Raw genomic sequence first — 16042 nt, 5'->3', positions numbered from 1 at the left:
TAGAAAGAACTTGTCCACAATAAAGTCACTTTCTTCCATTTACACACTCGAAAAAGTCTGTTTTACACTGCAAAGCGGTAATTTATCATTTTTGTAAGCATATCAATTTATAAATTGATTCAGTTTATAAGCATATAAATTAAAAGCAAATGATGAAACCTTCCATGACAAGCACATAACACATACTGAACAAGGATTAGCGAGAAACATCCACGCTCGTGATTTTGTCACCCCTCTCCCCCCCACCCACTGAGCGCTGTTTTGACCAGGAAAGAATTTTAGCCATGCTCATGTTTTTTTATGGCGGAAAATGTTCACGGTGCTTTAAAATTCGCATTTTTTAAGGTTTCATTTTATATTAAACCGGCAACTGTGAATACAGATACCACGAATAGTGGGGGTTTACTGTACTCCCCCCTCCACAAGATCCTTTTATTTTCTAAAATTTATTAAATTCTTTCCTTATTAGATCATTGAATTCAATGATTTCTATGCAGTCATCTTTTTCTTTTTTTAAGCTATAAAGCAAAAGATAATCAACAATTATATATAAATAAAAACACTTGAATACCATGTTCCTGATAACATTAATTTATTTAGAATTCCATAAAATTCCCTTGGAATTTCCAATTAATCTGCTGAATTGAAAAAAAAAAAAAAAAAAAATTAGAAATCCACTAGTACAAAATTCATAACCTAAAATACACTAAAAATCAAAGCACTTTTACATTTAGACACCTCAATCAGATCGCCTCCCTTGCCTAGTAGCCAGATGCTGCAATTTGTAGAATATAAGAAAGACTTATGTTCTACAAATTGCAAATGTGTAAGAACACCCCTTTGTTCCCCTCACCAATCTCATTGCCCTTATTTGTACTCGTTCTGGCAACTCCACCTTCTTCCTAAAATGAGGCCTCCAGACCTGCACGCAGTAGTAGTAGTGGCATGTGATGCAAGAAAGCATGTGTATGAGCTTATGCAGCATCAGTCAAAAAAAAAAAAAAAAAAAAAAAACACCATTCCCTCCAAATGCCTGTCTAGTTCCTCCTTAAATTTATTCAACCTATCAACTTCCACAACGACAGATGGAAGTATGTTCCAGCAATTAACCACCCGCTGGCTAAAGGCAAATTTCCACACATCTATTCTACATCTGTCTCTTCTTAATTTGAATTTATGCCCCCTTAGGTTCGTAATCTGAACAAGTGGAAGGATTCCATCAGAATTCAGCGTGCTCAACCCATTCAAGACCTTATACACCTCAATCAGATCACCGCACAGCTGCCTAGTCTCCAGCCACTGCAATTTGCAGAACTTAAGCCTCTCTTGGTAAGAGGATCCTTTCATTCCCCTCACCAATCTTGTTGCCCTTCTCTGTACATGCTCAAGTAAATCTACATCCTTCCTAAAATGAGGCCTCCAGACCTGTACGCAGTACTCGAGGCGTGACCTGACCATTGCCTTATACAGAGGGACAACCACCTCCTTTTCCCTGCTAGTAAAATTCCTATATATCATTGACAAAACCCCATGACCTGCCCTGGCAGCCTGTCTGCATTACTCAGAAAACTTCATATCTGCCTTCACAATTACTCCCAAGTCTTTTTCATTTTCTACCACCTTAAGTGTAGTACCACACAGTTGGTACGTTTCTCTGGGGTTACTTCTACCCATATGCAGTACTTTGCATTTGTCAAGGTTAAACTTCAGTTGCCACTTCTTAGCCCATCTGCCCAAATTATCTAGATCCTGTTGCAGTAGCACACTGCCATTGCTGTCATTAACAACCCTGCCAACCTTTGTATCATCTGCAAATCACCTTCATCAATATCATTGATAAATATACAAAACAACAGTGGACCCAACACTGAACCCTGTGGGACTCCACTAATAACATTACTCAAGGTGTGGCCTGACCATTGCCTTATATCAAAGAATAATCACTTTCTTTATCCCTGCTAGCAAAATTCCTGTATATCATTGAAAAGACTTCATGATCTACTCTTGCAGCCTGTCTGCACTGCTCAGAAAACTTCATATCTGACTACACAATTACACCCAGGGCTTTTTCATTCTCCACTACCCTGAGTGTAGCACAACACAGTTGGTATATTTCTCTGGGGTTACTGCTACCTATATGCAGTACTTTGCATTTGTCAATGTTAAACTTCAGTTGCCACTTCTCAGTCTATCCGCCCAACTTTACTAGATCCTGTTGCAGTAGCATACTGTCATTAACAATCCTACCAACCTTTGTTTAAAGTATTATTTACATTACTATAATATTTACTGTTATAATTAATTCTCCACTGTGGGAGAGATTATTAGCCATCTCAAATACAAATCCATATGATAATATATAAAATTATAAATGTTGAAATTACATGCAATAAAATAATATATATGTCATAACAATGAAAAAATGGGAACTGCACAACTCTCCAATACTAAAAGCATTCTTACAAATATACAAATAAATACTGTAATAATATAAAAACGACATTTCGCTGAGATAAAATTCTTACAGCAAGTAGCAGCATTGTGCTTAGTAAGATGTGGCTCAAACTGCACATCATATGCTATTGCAGGGGCAAGTTCAAATGCTTAATATATGGAGCAAATGTTACACTTTTAAGCTATCAAATACAAAAGCAGAGAATCCATTAGTTTTATCCTAGGGTTTTTATATGCCTGCATATAAATTTAAAAATGAGTCTTTCGAAATTAACAAAATTACTTTTTTTTTTTTTTAATTTTAAAATAACTTGAAACATCTAATAAAATAGTAAAAATACAATATACAAAAAAGCATGTAAATTTTTTATATAAAAATGTTAAAAAACCATTTCTTACTAGGATACATCTTTATCCTGCAAAAAAATTAATTCAATTATTTTATTGATAAAAAGAAATCAATAAAATAAAAATTGCATACATATATTTTTTTAAATACTATTAACCGCATAATGTAAAAATACTTTTCCTACTAACATATATATATAAGTATTAAGTCTTCTAAGTTATTTTCCTTTTTTAACCAAATTTGAAGAGGATTTAATGATGTCAGGAAATTAATTTCATTATCACTTGCAATCTCTAACATCTCTATCAAGTGAGAATGATGGTTGTTAATTGTTTTTTTGATACGGGGCATTATCTATTGCTACTGTATTTTCCAGACTATAAAGATGCACCAAATCATAAAACAAATCCAGATATAGAAGACAAAATTTGATACGAAATATTTTATTGCATATATATACACTGGTGTTCAAAGAAAGTGCATCACCTAGGAATTTCGCATTTCTAACCCTTTTTCGCAATGGTATGTTACATTAATGACTAGCATCACAAATAGAAATATAAACAAAAGATATCTATTAATAGTTAGGCAAAGCTAAGTAATATTTGACAGGTGCTCTTAAAATATTCCAAAATGAGCATTTGCAATCTTCATACAACAGTTTTGATAAACACAACAATTATGGCTGAAATGTTATCAAAAACCCTCAATTTGCTTCAGTTTATCATTTTAAATGGAAAACAAAATGAAAAGTTCACATGTGCAAACTAATATTTAGTTGAACTGCCTCTGGCCCTGATGACAGCAGCAGCACACCGTCGAGGCATTGACAAGATTAATTTCTGAAGATAATCAACTGATAGTTCATGGTTCCAAACACCAATTAGGGATTCTTGAAGCTCAAGAAGAGTCTTTGGTTTCTTTCATGTTGGCATCCTGTGGAATCTGAAGTTGCCAGATTCCACACAATGCCAACTGTTCTCTATAGGATTCAGGTCCGGGCTGTTTCCTGGCCAGCTAACAGTTGAAATGGACCATTCTTCCAACCATTTTTTCACCTGTAACAAATGTAAACACATTACTGCCGAACCTCTAAAGCAGAAATGAAGCTAAAGTAACCACAGAATTGCCTACTTACACTTTTCATACGATAGCAAGGAGCAGAGTCGTCCTGAAAGATGCAGTTACTTGGCAGGTTGAAATGGTCTCTAATGGTTGGCAGCAATTTGCCTTCCAATATAGCTAGTTATCCATTGGCATTTACAGAACCTTTTATAAACTGCAGATGACCTACTCCGCGATACGAAATGCACCCCCCATATCATTTGGCTGGTAGGAATTTCACCGTAGACACCATACAGTCTGGATGGTATTTTTCACCATGTCTACAGCGAATTGTTTTTCTCCCATCAGAGCCATGAAGGTTGAATTTCTTCTCATCTGAGAAAATAACTGACTTCCACTGCTCGGGGATCCATTTGACATGCTCCTTACACCAAATTAATCAGGCCCTTTTAATTTTTTGTGTGAGGAGGGCTTCTTCTTAGGACGATGGGCTACAAGTCCATTTTTGAAGAGCCGTCTTCTGCACTTGCTACCATTCCTGTATGTTCTTCACATTTTCTCTTTTCAGCTCAGATGAAGGAGCTTTACAGTTTTTAAGGCCTAAGTGTTTCAAAATATGGTCCTATTTTGGTGTAGAAACTTATTTGCATCTGGTTCCTTTTTTCCTATCAGAAGAACCAGTATTCTTGAGTTTGGAAAGAAATCTACTCACTGTTGATTTCTTTCCAATGATTACAAGACACTAAGAAATATGATGGGAAGAACATCCTTCCTCATGTAAAGCAACAATAGCACTCTTTCTTCGTGGCATAAACTGCATGTAACTCACCATCCTGACACAAGCAAGGAATGGCTGCAACTCTTGCAGAGCATGCTTATACAGCTGATGCAATACTACATCATCACCTACGTGTGTCAATCTTATCTGATGCAATCTGTAAGAAATATTGCCATATATGTACGTTATTCGGACGACAATTACAATTTTAAGGGGTGATGCACTTTCTTTGAACACCAGTGTATATTCAAAACAAAAACAAAATTCCTTCTTCTTCTTCTTCAATGCTGCCGAATGGCATTTGCGACTTCGTTTTGATATTGTTCTCTGTCTAGCGCTGCGTGTAGAATTTGTGCTGTTGTCATGTGAAGCCAGGTGTTGATGTTATCTAGCCATGCCATTTTCGGTCTGCCTGGGCGTTTCTTGCCTTCGATCTTTCCCTCCAGGATGAGTGGTAGTAGGTGATATTTTTGTTGGTTCCTAGCGATGTGACCTAGGTATTTGCATTTCCTGCTGATGATGGTTTTGAGCAGGTCCCGTTCCGTGTGCATGTCCTGCAGGACCTGTGCGTTGGTTATCTTGGCTGTCCACGGAATTTTCAGCATTCTTCGGTAGAGCCACATTTCGAAGGCCTGGAGCTTTTTTGTAGTGGCTGATGTTAGAGTCCAGGTTTCTACACCGTAGAGCAGTATTGGCCAGATGTAGCATTTCAATGTGCGTAATTTGAGCATGGTGTTCAAGCTTCTGTCGGTGAGGAGGGTTCTCCATTTGGTGAATGCCTGCCTGGCTTGTTCAATTCTGCTTTTGATTTCGGCCTCATGGTTCAGCTGGTCATCAATGAGTACTCCGAGATACTTGAAGCGGTGTATTTGCTCTAATTTTTCGCTGTTTAGTTTGATCGTGATTTTGCTTGCAGTCCTGCTGACCTTCATCACCTTTGTTTTCTTTTTGTTGATTCGTAGCCCCCCCATGCTTGGCTTTCTATGTCCACTTCGTTCAAGATGGTCTGTAAATCTTGTTCTGAATCCGCTATTAGTGCTGTGTAATCGGCATATCTTAAGTTATTGATGTAGTGTCCGTTAACTTTTATGCCGATGTTCTTGTCAGCCAGTGTTTGGTCGAAGATCATTTCCGAATAGATGTTAAAAAGAATGGGAGATAATGGACAGTCTTGCCGGACGCCTTTTTTTATTGGAATTGGGTCTGTCAGGTCGTTGTCATAGCAAAGCCGGGCTGTTTGATTCCAGTAGAGAGTTGTAATAAAGTTGATATTGTTTTCAAGCCCAAGTTTTCTCAGTCGGTCAATTAGGCGGTCGTGGTCTACTGAATCGAAGGCTTTCTCGTAGTCAATAAAACATATATACATGTCTTTTTGATGTTCATAGCACCTTTGTAGCAATATTTGTAAACAGAAAATTGCTTCTCTGGTGCCTAGTCCCCTGCAGAATCCGAACTGTGTGTTTCCTAGTGCACTTTCGCACTTACATCTTATCCTTTGCTGAATCACCTTTTAGCACCTGGCTCATTAGACTGATCAGCCTGAAGTCTTCGCATTTCCGGCTGGTAGCCTTTTTTGGTAGGGCCACAAAGATGGATTGGAGCCATTCGGATGGAATGTCGTTGTTGTAGATTTGATTGAACCATTTCGTTAGTTGTTGGATGTTGCTGTAGTCTAGTTGTTTCAGCAGTTCCACATGAATCTGATCGGGTCCACAGGCCTTGCCTGGCTTTGTTATTCGGATGGCATGTTCCACTTCAGATGTTAATACGTGGAGATTGTCTTCCTGTGTTTGTTGTTGCGTTTCTGCCGGTTTTCTGTTGGTGCCGAACAGATTGTATATATAGCTCTTCCAGGTGTCGAGTTTGGCTTGTTTGCTTAATATAGGTTGATTGTTGTCCGTATATAAACTTGGGATAGGAGCCGGTTTGTAGATGTTTCCAGCTTCTTTAAGCTTCTTGTGCAGGTTATAGTTGTCATTTTTCTTGATTAGGTCTTCGATTTCTGCACACTGATCTTCCATCCATTTTTCCTTCGCCTTCCGGATTTCCTGTTTGATCTTTTGTTGTATTTCTTTGTATTTTTCCCGGTTGTTGTTGCTTTTGAATATTCTCCGTTCATCCATTAGGTCTAGTATGTGCTGGGTCATCCACCGTTGTTTCTTTTTCGACGCCTGATGTCCTAGCAGGGTTTCTGCTGTTTCATTGATGCACTGTTTGAGTGAACGCCCGAATGCTTGCACGTCTGTTGTTACTGCTTCGATCGATCGGATTGTAGTGTTGAGATGAAGCTGTACTTGTCGCCTGTTGGCGTTGTCCTTCAGTTTCTCCAGGTCGATTCTTTTTGTTGTGCTTGTGCATTTGACTGCTCGTTTTTTTTTTTTTTTTGATTTGGTAGTTGTTGGCGCATCAGCTTCTGTGGCCATATTGCATCTCCCAAGGTTTTTGCAGTACTTTGATCCAAGCCTGAGGTGGGAATCGAACCCGTGACTTGACTGCTCGTAATTTGAGACGTAGTGTTGCTATTACTGGGTTATGGTCTGATGATATGTCAGCTCCGGGGTAATTTTTTTGCCTTGAGGACACTTGACTTATATCTGATGTTGATTAAGATGTAGTCAATTTGGTTCCTGACGATATTGTTGTCAGAGTCTTGTGGTGAGGTCCAGGTGTATAGTCGTCGAGGTGGTAGTTTGAACCAAGTGTTGGCAATGCTAAATTTTTCTTCTTGGCAGAACTGGACGAGTCTGTCGCCTCATTCATTCCGTGTCCCCAAGCCATGTTCTCCGACTATGTTTTGTAGCTTTCCTTGACCGATTTTGGCATTAAAGTCACCGAGGATGACCGTCATGTCGTGCTTCTTCAGCGACTTTAAAGTGTTGCTTAGCTTGTCGTAGAACAATTCAATTTCTTGATCGTCTTTGTCCGCTGTTGGTGCGTAGACCTGGAGCACATTCAGGTTGATCTTGTTGCCTGCTAGCTGTAGTAGTGCGATTCGTTCCGATATTGGGGTGAAACTGGTGACTTTGTTGGCCAGTTGTTTGTGGACAACGAAAGCGACGCCGTACGTCTGCTTGGTGTTCTCTTCTCCTCCGGAACAGAAGACGTGGTGGTCGTTTGATATAAACTTCTTTGTTCCAGGCCATTTGGTTTCACTTAGCCCAAGTGAAACCAAAATTCCTAAGTGCTCATTAAACAAAATAGAGTATAAAATGAATTTATTCATTGTATTATAGAATGCAAAAAATTTGTTATTGTCACACTCTTCACTACCAATGCTATTATTTGAACTTTTACTTTCTTCAAAGCATGTATCGCCTTCCAGCAAGCATACTGCTGAGTTGAAATTTCTTAAAAGACTGGTTTTAGAAGGAAATAGGGTTTTACTGATATTTTATTGTATTAAAGATTCAATTTCTTGTGAGAGACATGTGTAAATCCTCACTTGCACATGCTAGGAAAGAACAATATACAATTTCACCTAAAAAAATCCTACTGCAAGCAGGTAGAATGCCTTCAGACTGAAAGATGCAGGGAATTTCAGAAGAAAAAAAGTGCTTCCTATGGTATGGAAAATACAGTACAGCAATACCTCGCTTAGCACAGCTTCAAACAGCATAGGTTTCACTATAACATGGTTTTCAATTAAATTTAAGTTGAAAATTTACTGTACATATTAAAACTAATTCAATAGCCTAGACACAGGTACATATATGCTGCACATATGACAGCAGTCCTCTCAGGCAGTCAGTGGCTTTTTTTTTTTGTTTTGGTTTTTAGGAGCATTAGCAACTAAGGCCATATTGCTCCGGGAATATGCGGTGGTCAATCCTGCTCTTTCCGCATCTTCCGTATTTGGTGGTGACGGGCTCGAACCCCGGTCTAATCAAGAAGTGTATGCTACGCACTGCTCCTCCTTCCCACCTGGCTACAGAGGCGGCCACAGTCAGTGGCAACAGTGTCCACTTTTCTTAATTCCATCCTGACGAGACGACATGATAGCTTTTCAAACTTTTCATTTTTTACCCCTCTAAATATGATCGAAAATATATCTGCATCTTGGTTAGAAATCATTGCCAACAACATGCGTTATGTTTGGCAGCATGTTTTGCCCCATTTGGCAAATGATTTCATTGGTTTTGAATCGCGAGTTCAGACAATTGCCAAAGACATTGTGAAGATCGGAAAAGACTTGGGATTCGAAACTTTGGACACTGCCAACGTACATGACTGCATTGACTCACATGCAAATAACTTAGATGATGCAACTCTCCGTGAAATTGATAAGAAAACTGCATATGAAGAAGAAGAAAACAATTCTGACTTGGATAACACCGAAGTGGCACCAGAAGAATTTTCAACAGAAGAATTGAAAAAATTTTTTCGGGACTTGTTATTGCCTGTGAGGCAATTATGAATGGAGATCCAAATGTTGGATGTGGCATCCAGATACGGAAAATTTTATAAGATGGGATTCAATGCTACAAAGACTTGTATACCGAGAAAAAGAAGAGATGACTTCACCAAACTTCATTTTTGAAATACCTAAATAAATAAAGCTTTTTTCTCATCTCTCATGATGTTACCTTTTCATTAATAAAATTTTTGCAGTATTTTTTATTTCATATCCTTTTAACTGGCTATCAAGCACAAATTGTTTATAGATTTATTATAATTTGTTTATAGACTGTTTCTCTGGTATGCATTCATTTAAAACCCATTATAATTATACCTCAATCAGCACGGTTTCACATAACATGGAACAGTTTCGGTACCAATTATCAGTGCTATGCGGGGTATTGCTGTAATATACTTTTTTTTCCCCCTCTCTCTTTTTTTTTTGTGCATATTGGGCATTAATATTTCTTTTATATAATGTTTAAAAATTGGCCAATTTGTTTCATTATAACAATATCCTGTCTTCTGTAGAGCTTTAAATATAAATAAAGCTCTAGGGACAAAACCATTATCCTCTCAAGCATGAGCAATAATTAGACAGGAACCTTTACTTTCTGGAACTAAAACTAGTTTTCTCACTGCTTTGCATGTGTTCCGTCTTACATTTTCTTGCTATGTTTTTTGCAAGCATACAAGTACTATGTAACCATGTTTCATCCATATATTACTAGGGTGTCCTCCAAAACATTTTATGGTACTTCAGTTACTGTTGGCTCTAATACACCAATTAATGCTTAAATTCTTTCAATTGATTTTAGTGTATTAAAAGGCTTCCATTTTTTCCTTCACTTTCACAGTATTCAGCTACATGTATTTACATACTAGTTCTCTCATGGCTGAGCAAAATTCTGTTTTTAAATGAAGACAACTATTTGGGGGGGGGGATTACTTCGTGTTAACTCAGCGTTCACAGATTGCAAAATTTGAATGGAGTGAACAGCCCCGTTACCACTTCTTGAACTAACTGGTTAGTAACTGCACATGTACTCTGTCTGCCAAGCAGATGCCACTTGCTATAGCATTTACGCCCCCCCCCCCCACATCCCAGTTATGTTTTTGTTAAAAAACAGATTTTTGTCCAGCCAAGAGAAAACTGGGGGTGAATAGCATGTAGCTGAATACATGTGATGGCACTCTTTTGTTGTCAAATTCACCAAGTAATACCCAGAAAAGAGTCAGGAAGCCTAACTTAATTTCAAACTTAAATTCCAGAACAAATAAAGAAAAACACAGAAATTTCAAAACTGAATGTAGAACAATATCAAGTTTCATAATCATAATTTTTTGTTTTTCCTCCCAAGATGCCACTGATAACTGATCAAAAATTAAAAATGATTATTGTAACTGAAAAGGCCCAGTGTGTACTATTTGGACAACCGAAACCAAACAATACATCATAATTCAGCAACATTACAAAAAGAAATGGGAAAAGTCACTGTCAAATATAAAGATAAGATACTGGCTATGAACATTTTTGGAAACCAAATCAGTAAACAAAGAAAATTCCAGACATCCAAACATTTTCTGAAAGACAAGATACTGGGTATAAACATTTCTAGAAACCAAATCAGTAAAAAAAAAAAAAAAAAAAAAATGTTCCAGACATCCAAACATTTTCTGAAGCTCAACATAACCAGTGAGGATTCATGTGAACCTTATGCAACTGATTCTGAATTATAAGGTTTTGCACTAACATTTAAAACTCAAAGTGCAGCTCTGTTTGGAGCCAGCAATTGTCTGCACCAAGAAGGCCTTGAATGCTGATTGGTATGGCTACAGTGCATAGAATATGAGTATTTCACATATGCTTCACAACCATATCAACACTCTATTGTATCAGGTAATAGTTAATAAGCCTAACTCCCATATTTGGAGTTAAAAAAAAAAAAAAAATCTCCAAAAGTTAAAGATGAATATTAGCAGTCCAAAGGTAAATATGTGGTGTGGATTTCTCTATGTCAAAACTGGTTAACCCTATTTCTTCACTGAGAAGTCAATCAAGGGAACAGTGCATCAGGATATGTTAGAACTTTGTGATTCTTCAACTTGAAGTCTGACAATCAATCGTACCGTTTCAACAAGCTGGCACCACTATGGATGCTTCTCAATTTTCCAGGCTGCTGGATAGGAAATGAAAAGCCAAATCACCATGCTTACCTGATATTATTATACTTTAATTCTTGTGGGATATTAGGAATATTGGATAATTGTAATCAACTCTGAACTGGGTTACAGTTACAATAGTGAATGCTATTGCAACTGTTACTCCAGATGTAAGATAAAGTGGAATTCTGTTTGGAAATCCTGGACTAACAAAGGAGTCACATGTAGACATTTGAGTCAATTTTGAAACCTAATAGCATTATCTATTTAATGATCAAAAACGAAACGTACTATCTGTACGTTTCGTTTTTGCTGGTTCTGGAATTATTAAAATTTGATATCAAGTCATTCCTTTGTGATGTCAAAGAAGATAGGATTACTAGAACCCACTTAAAAATAATAAAAGTAAAATAAGAACAATAAAATCATTAATTATAACTAAGATGGGAGGCGGTGGGGTGAACCGAAAGAAACTCATATCTAAAAGGACTAACGAACCAGTCCTCTACCTTCATTTATCTAGGAGATTCTCCAACAGTGGCCCTTGTCAAGAAGATCTACTTAATCCATGATGAACTAAATGAGCATATCCCAAACTTCTGGATAAATTGTTTGACACCCTGCAACAGCAAGAGATTATGGCCCAGACATTGCATTCTCAATAAAATGTATCAGTCTGAAATGACTTTTTCTTAGATTGATTCTTAGGACAACTAAAGTTGTTCACCTTTCGTGCAACCACCAAAGCAGCAGCTGAATCTGCATTCAGTGTGAACCTTGTGGAGGAAAGCCTTTACTTTTTTTCCCAAATGCAGGGGCTTCTTGGTGAAAATATCCCATGTATGTGCACTTTTATTTACATTTTTTTTTTTCTTCTCATTAAATTTTAACATTTTAAATGGAACACTTACTAAAGCAATTTTATACATTATCAGATCAGAAACTTCACTGGCCACAAGTCTGGTTTCCAAATTTTGACTGGCCAGCCAGGAGATAAAAGAATAAAATATAGTTCACCAAGTTAATTAAACAAATAAGTTAATCACATAGAGAAACTGTCAAAAAATAAGGGACCAAGCTGCTGATGCATTCTTTGTTTATCTGTGCTTCAATTTTGAGGCTTATTTAAACAAATCATGCCTCGTTGGATTTATGGTCTAAAAACTGGAAAAATCCAAGAACTAATAATCTCCATGTTCTGAGACTGCTAGTTTTCGGATGTGCACCTGTACTTGAAATTAAAAGCATATTATGTATGAACACATATTCAATCATTTTCTCTTACAAACCTATGAAAAATTCAGAGGTACTTTTAAAGTCACTTAAATTTTTACGTAACTTATCCTTTAACTACTGCAGCTTACTTACCTTGGCAACAAGCTTGGGCATTTTGTAACGATAAAACTGATCTGAAAGATTACGATTTACATTAACACTCCCCATTTTTTGCTTTTGGTTTTGTGTAACTGCCTAGTGATGAATTAATTGTAAATAACTTGTCTGGTCCAATGCGATGGACTGGAAATGAAGAGTCACGATCTAAAGGGTTGCAATTTTCGATGACTACAAAGCACCCTAATAAGAAATTTAAAGAAATAAAAATACATTAATCATATGATATACGTGTGTGCATGCACACATACACAGCAAACTGGTAAATTTATTAACTGCATACCAATTAAATTATCAAAATTTAATCCTTTTCCAAACCAAGGAGGAACTTCCACAGCATAATTATAGAAATGGGTATCTAATAACAAGGGTGATTTAAAAAAGTCACCACCACTTTTTAAAATGGTATTGTTGGACAATTTTATGGCATTTTCATTAAACACATTCATATCTCAACAGCACTGTAAACAACTTTTCTCAATCTGACTACTCTATATTTTCTACTGAAAGTGAAAAAATCCACAGTTGATTGATTTTGATTTTACTGGCACAAATCCACAGGAACACTGATAGTCATTGCCTTGATAGTTTCCTTGAAGTTTTCTGGTAGAGGCTCAGCTTTAAGAAAAGAAAAAAAAAAGGGAAAGCCAATCCACTGTTAGAAAAATTAATATTCAAGCCAGTTTTTTAAAGAAATAATGAAGTATGGTGAAACACTTGTCGGTGACTACTGTCAGGGAAACGGGAAATATGTTGTGCAAGGATAGGCAGAATAAAACCAGGGTCTGCCAAGGGCAAAAGTAGATAGAGTGGATATAATCTTTTAAGGGCACAAAAGGTCATATTGTTGTATACATTGGCACTAATGATATAAAGAGTAAGAGATCTGAGGCCTTACTTAACAAGTACAGGGCCATGTTGGCAAAAAGTAGAGTTAGGATTGAATTTGGAAGTGTCTGCAATTCTACCCGGACACAATAGGAGGGAGTATACATTGAGAGACTTGTCAATCAATCTGGCCCCGAGGAGAATGTGCAAGGCTCATGGGGTAGAATTTTTCTCAACATGGTCTGCGCTTGTTAACAGGAGAGACTGTTTTTACAGGGATGGGATACACTTGAATAGAAGGGGTTCAAGAATACATTTCAAATGTTCCCTACGTGGAGTTTTATATATATATATATATATATATATATATATATATATATAAAATGATTGCTTCTTTGCTACAAGGCTGAACAGTTAAAAGATGGAATGACAACTACTAGAAATAGATTCACGTATATTTGCTTCCTGCAGAGCAAGGAGAGAGAGGGGACCAATAATTCTTACTGTTTGATGCTGAAAAACAATGGTATCAGCAGGCTCATTTCCCTACTCCTGTTGGATTTGATTTCATTTGATAATGGGTGATTTTCAGTTTCCAGATGTTGACTGAAATTTGTGTGGGTTGGTCACTCATTCACACACTAGCACGACTTTTGTGGGTTTCATGGATGTGTTTTCTACAGCAGCATGTTAGAAAGTCAAAAAGAGGAAGCAATACTTTTTTTTTGTTTTTTGTTTTGGTTTTTTTTTTTTTAGGAGCATTAGCAACCAAGGCCATATTGCTCCGGGATATGCGGTGGTCATTCCCTGACCTTTCCGCATCCTCCGTATTTGGTGGTGACAGGCTTGGACCCCGGTCTAATCAAGAGGCGTGTGCTACGCACTGCTGCTCCTTCCCACCTGGCTACAGAGGCACCAGGAAGCAATACTCTTGATCTGGTTATCAGCAGTGATTCTTCATGCATTAAGAATCTTCAGGTAACAACATACCCACTGGGTGGCAGGCACCTCTGCAGCCAGGTGGGCAGGAGCAGCAGTGTGTAGCACACTGCTTCTTGATTAGACCCGGGCTTAAGCCCGTGACCACCAAATACAGAGGATGCGGAAAGGTCAGGGAATGACCACCGCATATCCCCAGAGCAATATGGCCTTAGTTGCTAATGCTCCTAAAAAACCAAAATAACAACAACTGGGTGGCAGCAATCAGTGTACTAATGTGAAATTTAATTAAAGACATAACTACTGTCAATGGTAAAGGAAAATGCTTTTGCTATCACAAGGGTGACTACAGAGTCTGACAGTGTTCAAGTTGTGTGCAGTGAGAACAACCAATGGTGTTACCAACAGCAAATTCTAAATGGGAAGTATTCAGGGAAGTAATCAAAGAAGCTACCAGGCTTTTCATGCCAACAAAGAAATACCATTCAAGACTTAGACCAAAATGGATGTCAGATGAACTAGTGAGACACGTGACAGAGAAGAAAAGTGCATGGGATGCATATAAATTATCAGGTGATGCAGAAGCCTAGGGTTAGGCAAGGTAAGGCAGATTATGAAGTCACTGGCAAAGAAAAACAACAGAGTTTAGTGCTTATATTAATAGAAGAAAGGGGTTGAATCACATTGTGCCTACTTGATGTTTATGGGCTAACTGCCGATGACCCTGCTCTGATTGTGGACACAATGAATAGGTATTTTGCATCTACATTCTCAAATGAAGAATTGTTTAGGATAGGGGATGCCAGAAGTTTATCAAACTCTAACGGGGAGCTAAATGACTGTGTCAACTGAAAGGAAAGTGGAGGGGAAATTGGTGAGAAAGGACATAAAATAGGCACCTAGACCAGATGGAATCTATCTAGTTATATTAAGGGAGGAAGCAAATGATGTAAGCAAACCCTGAGCCATAATTACAAGAGCATCCTTGGAATCGGGGGATTCCTATGGACTGGAGAAGTGCGAATATTTCCCCAATTCATAAGTCTTCCAGTGACCAAGTAAATGGATGCAAAAATTAATTTTGACATCATGTATTTAGATTTCTGGAAGGCTTTTGATACTGTTGCACATAAGACTTCTGTACAAAGTGGAGCAATGTGGCATTAACGGCAATTTACTGCTACAGATAAAGGGATGGTTAAGTGGAAGAAGACAGTGGTTATCAGTGGGCACTGTTATTTGTGGACTAATATTATTAGTGTTCTCCAGGGTTCAGTGCTGGTTCCACTGTTGTTTTCAATATTTATCAATGATTTTTATGAAGGTATATCAGGCTTAATGTCTTAGTTTGAAGATTATACAAATGTTGGCAGGGTGGTTAATGACAGTCACCAGGGTGAGCTACTGCAACAAGGTCTAGGAGAAAATTAGGCTGATGGGCTGAGAAATGACAGTTGAAGTTGACAAATGCAAGGTACTGCACATGTGTAGCAGTAATCCCAGAGTTAACTTATCAACTGTGTGGTACTACACTCGGAGTAATGGAAAATGAAAGACCTGGAAGTAACTGTGCAGTCAGACATGAAATTCTCTGAGCAGTGCAGACAAGCTGCCAGGGCAGAATATCAGGGATTTTGTGAATGATATACAGAAACTTTGCTAGCAGGGATAAAGTGATT

General features: G+C 37.7%; 1 protein-coding gene across 4 annotated transcripts in view; it reads right to left on the bottom strand.

Annotated features, from left to right (window-relative positions):
* LOC150088568 (eukaryotic translation initiation factor 5-like) overlaps window positions 1-16042 on the bottom strand; it is a 164422-nt gene that overhangs the window by 80344 nt on the left and 68036 nt on the right. For all 4 annotated transcript variants that reach the window (XM_090369566.1, XM_090369569.1, XM_090369568.1 and 1 more), the window contains one exon: window positions 12573-12779. In XM_090369566.1, coding sequence (XP_090225692.1) covers window positions 12573-12647 — 75 coding nt within the window. In that variant the 5' untranslated portion in view covers window positions 12648-12779. The remainder of the gene's footprint in view (window positions 1-12572; window positions 12780-16042) is intronic.

Source organism: Mastigoproctus giganteus, chromosome 3 (assembly GCF_048544385.1).
Source record: "Mastigoproctus giganteus isolate SK-2022 chromosome 3, ASM4854438v1, whole genome shotgun sequence".
NCBI lineage: Eukaryota > Metazoa > Arthropoda > Arachnida > Uropygi > Thelyphonidae > Mastigoproctus > Mastigoproctus giganteus.
This window is presented reverse-complemented; position numbering and strand designations above follow the sequence as displayed.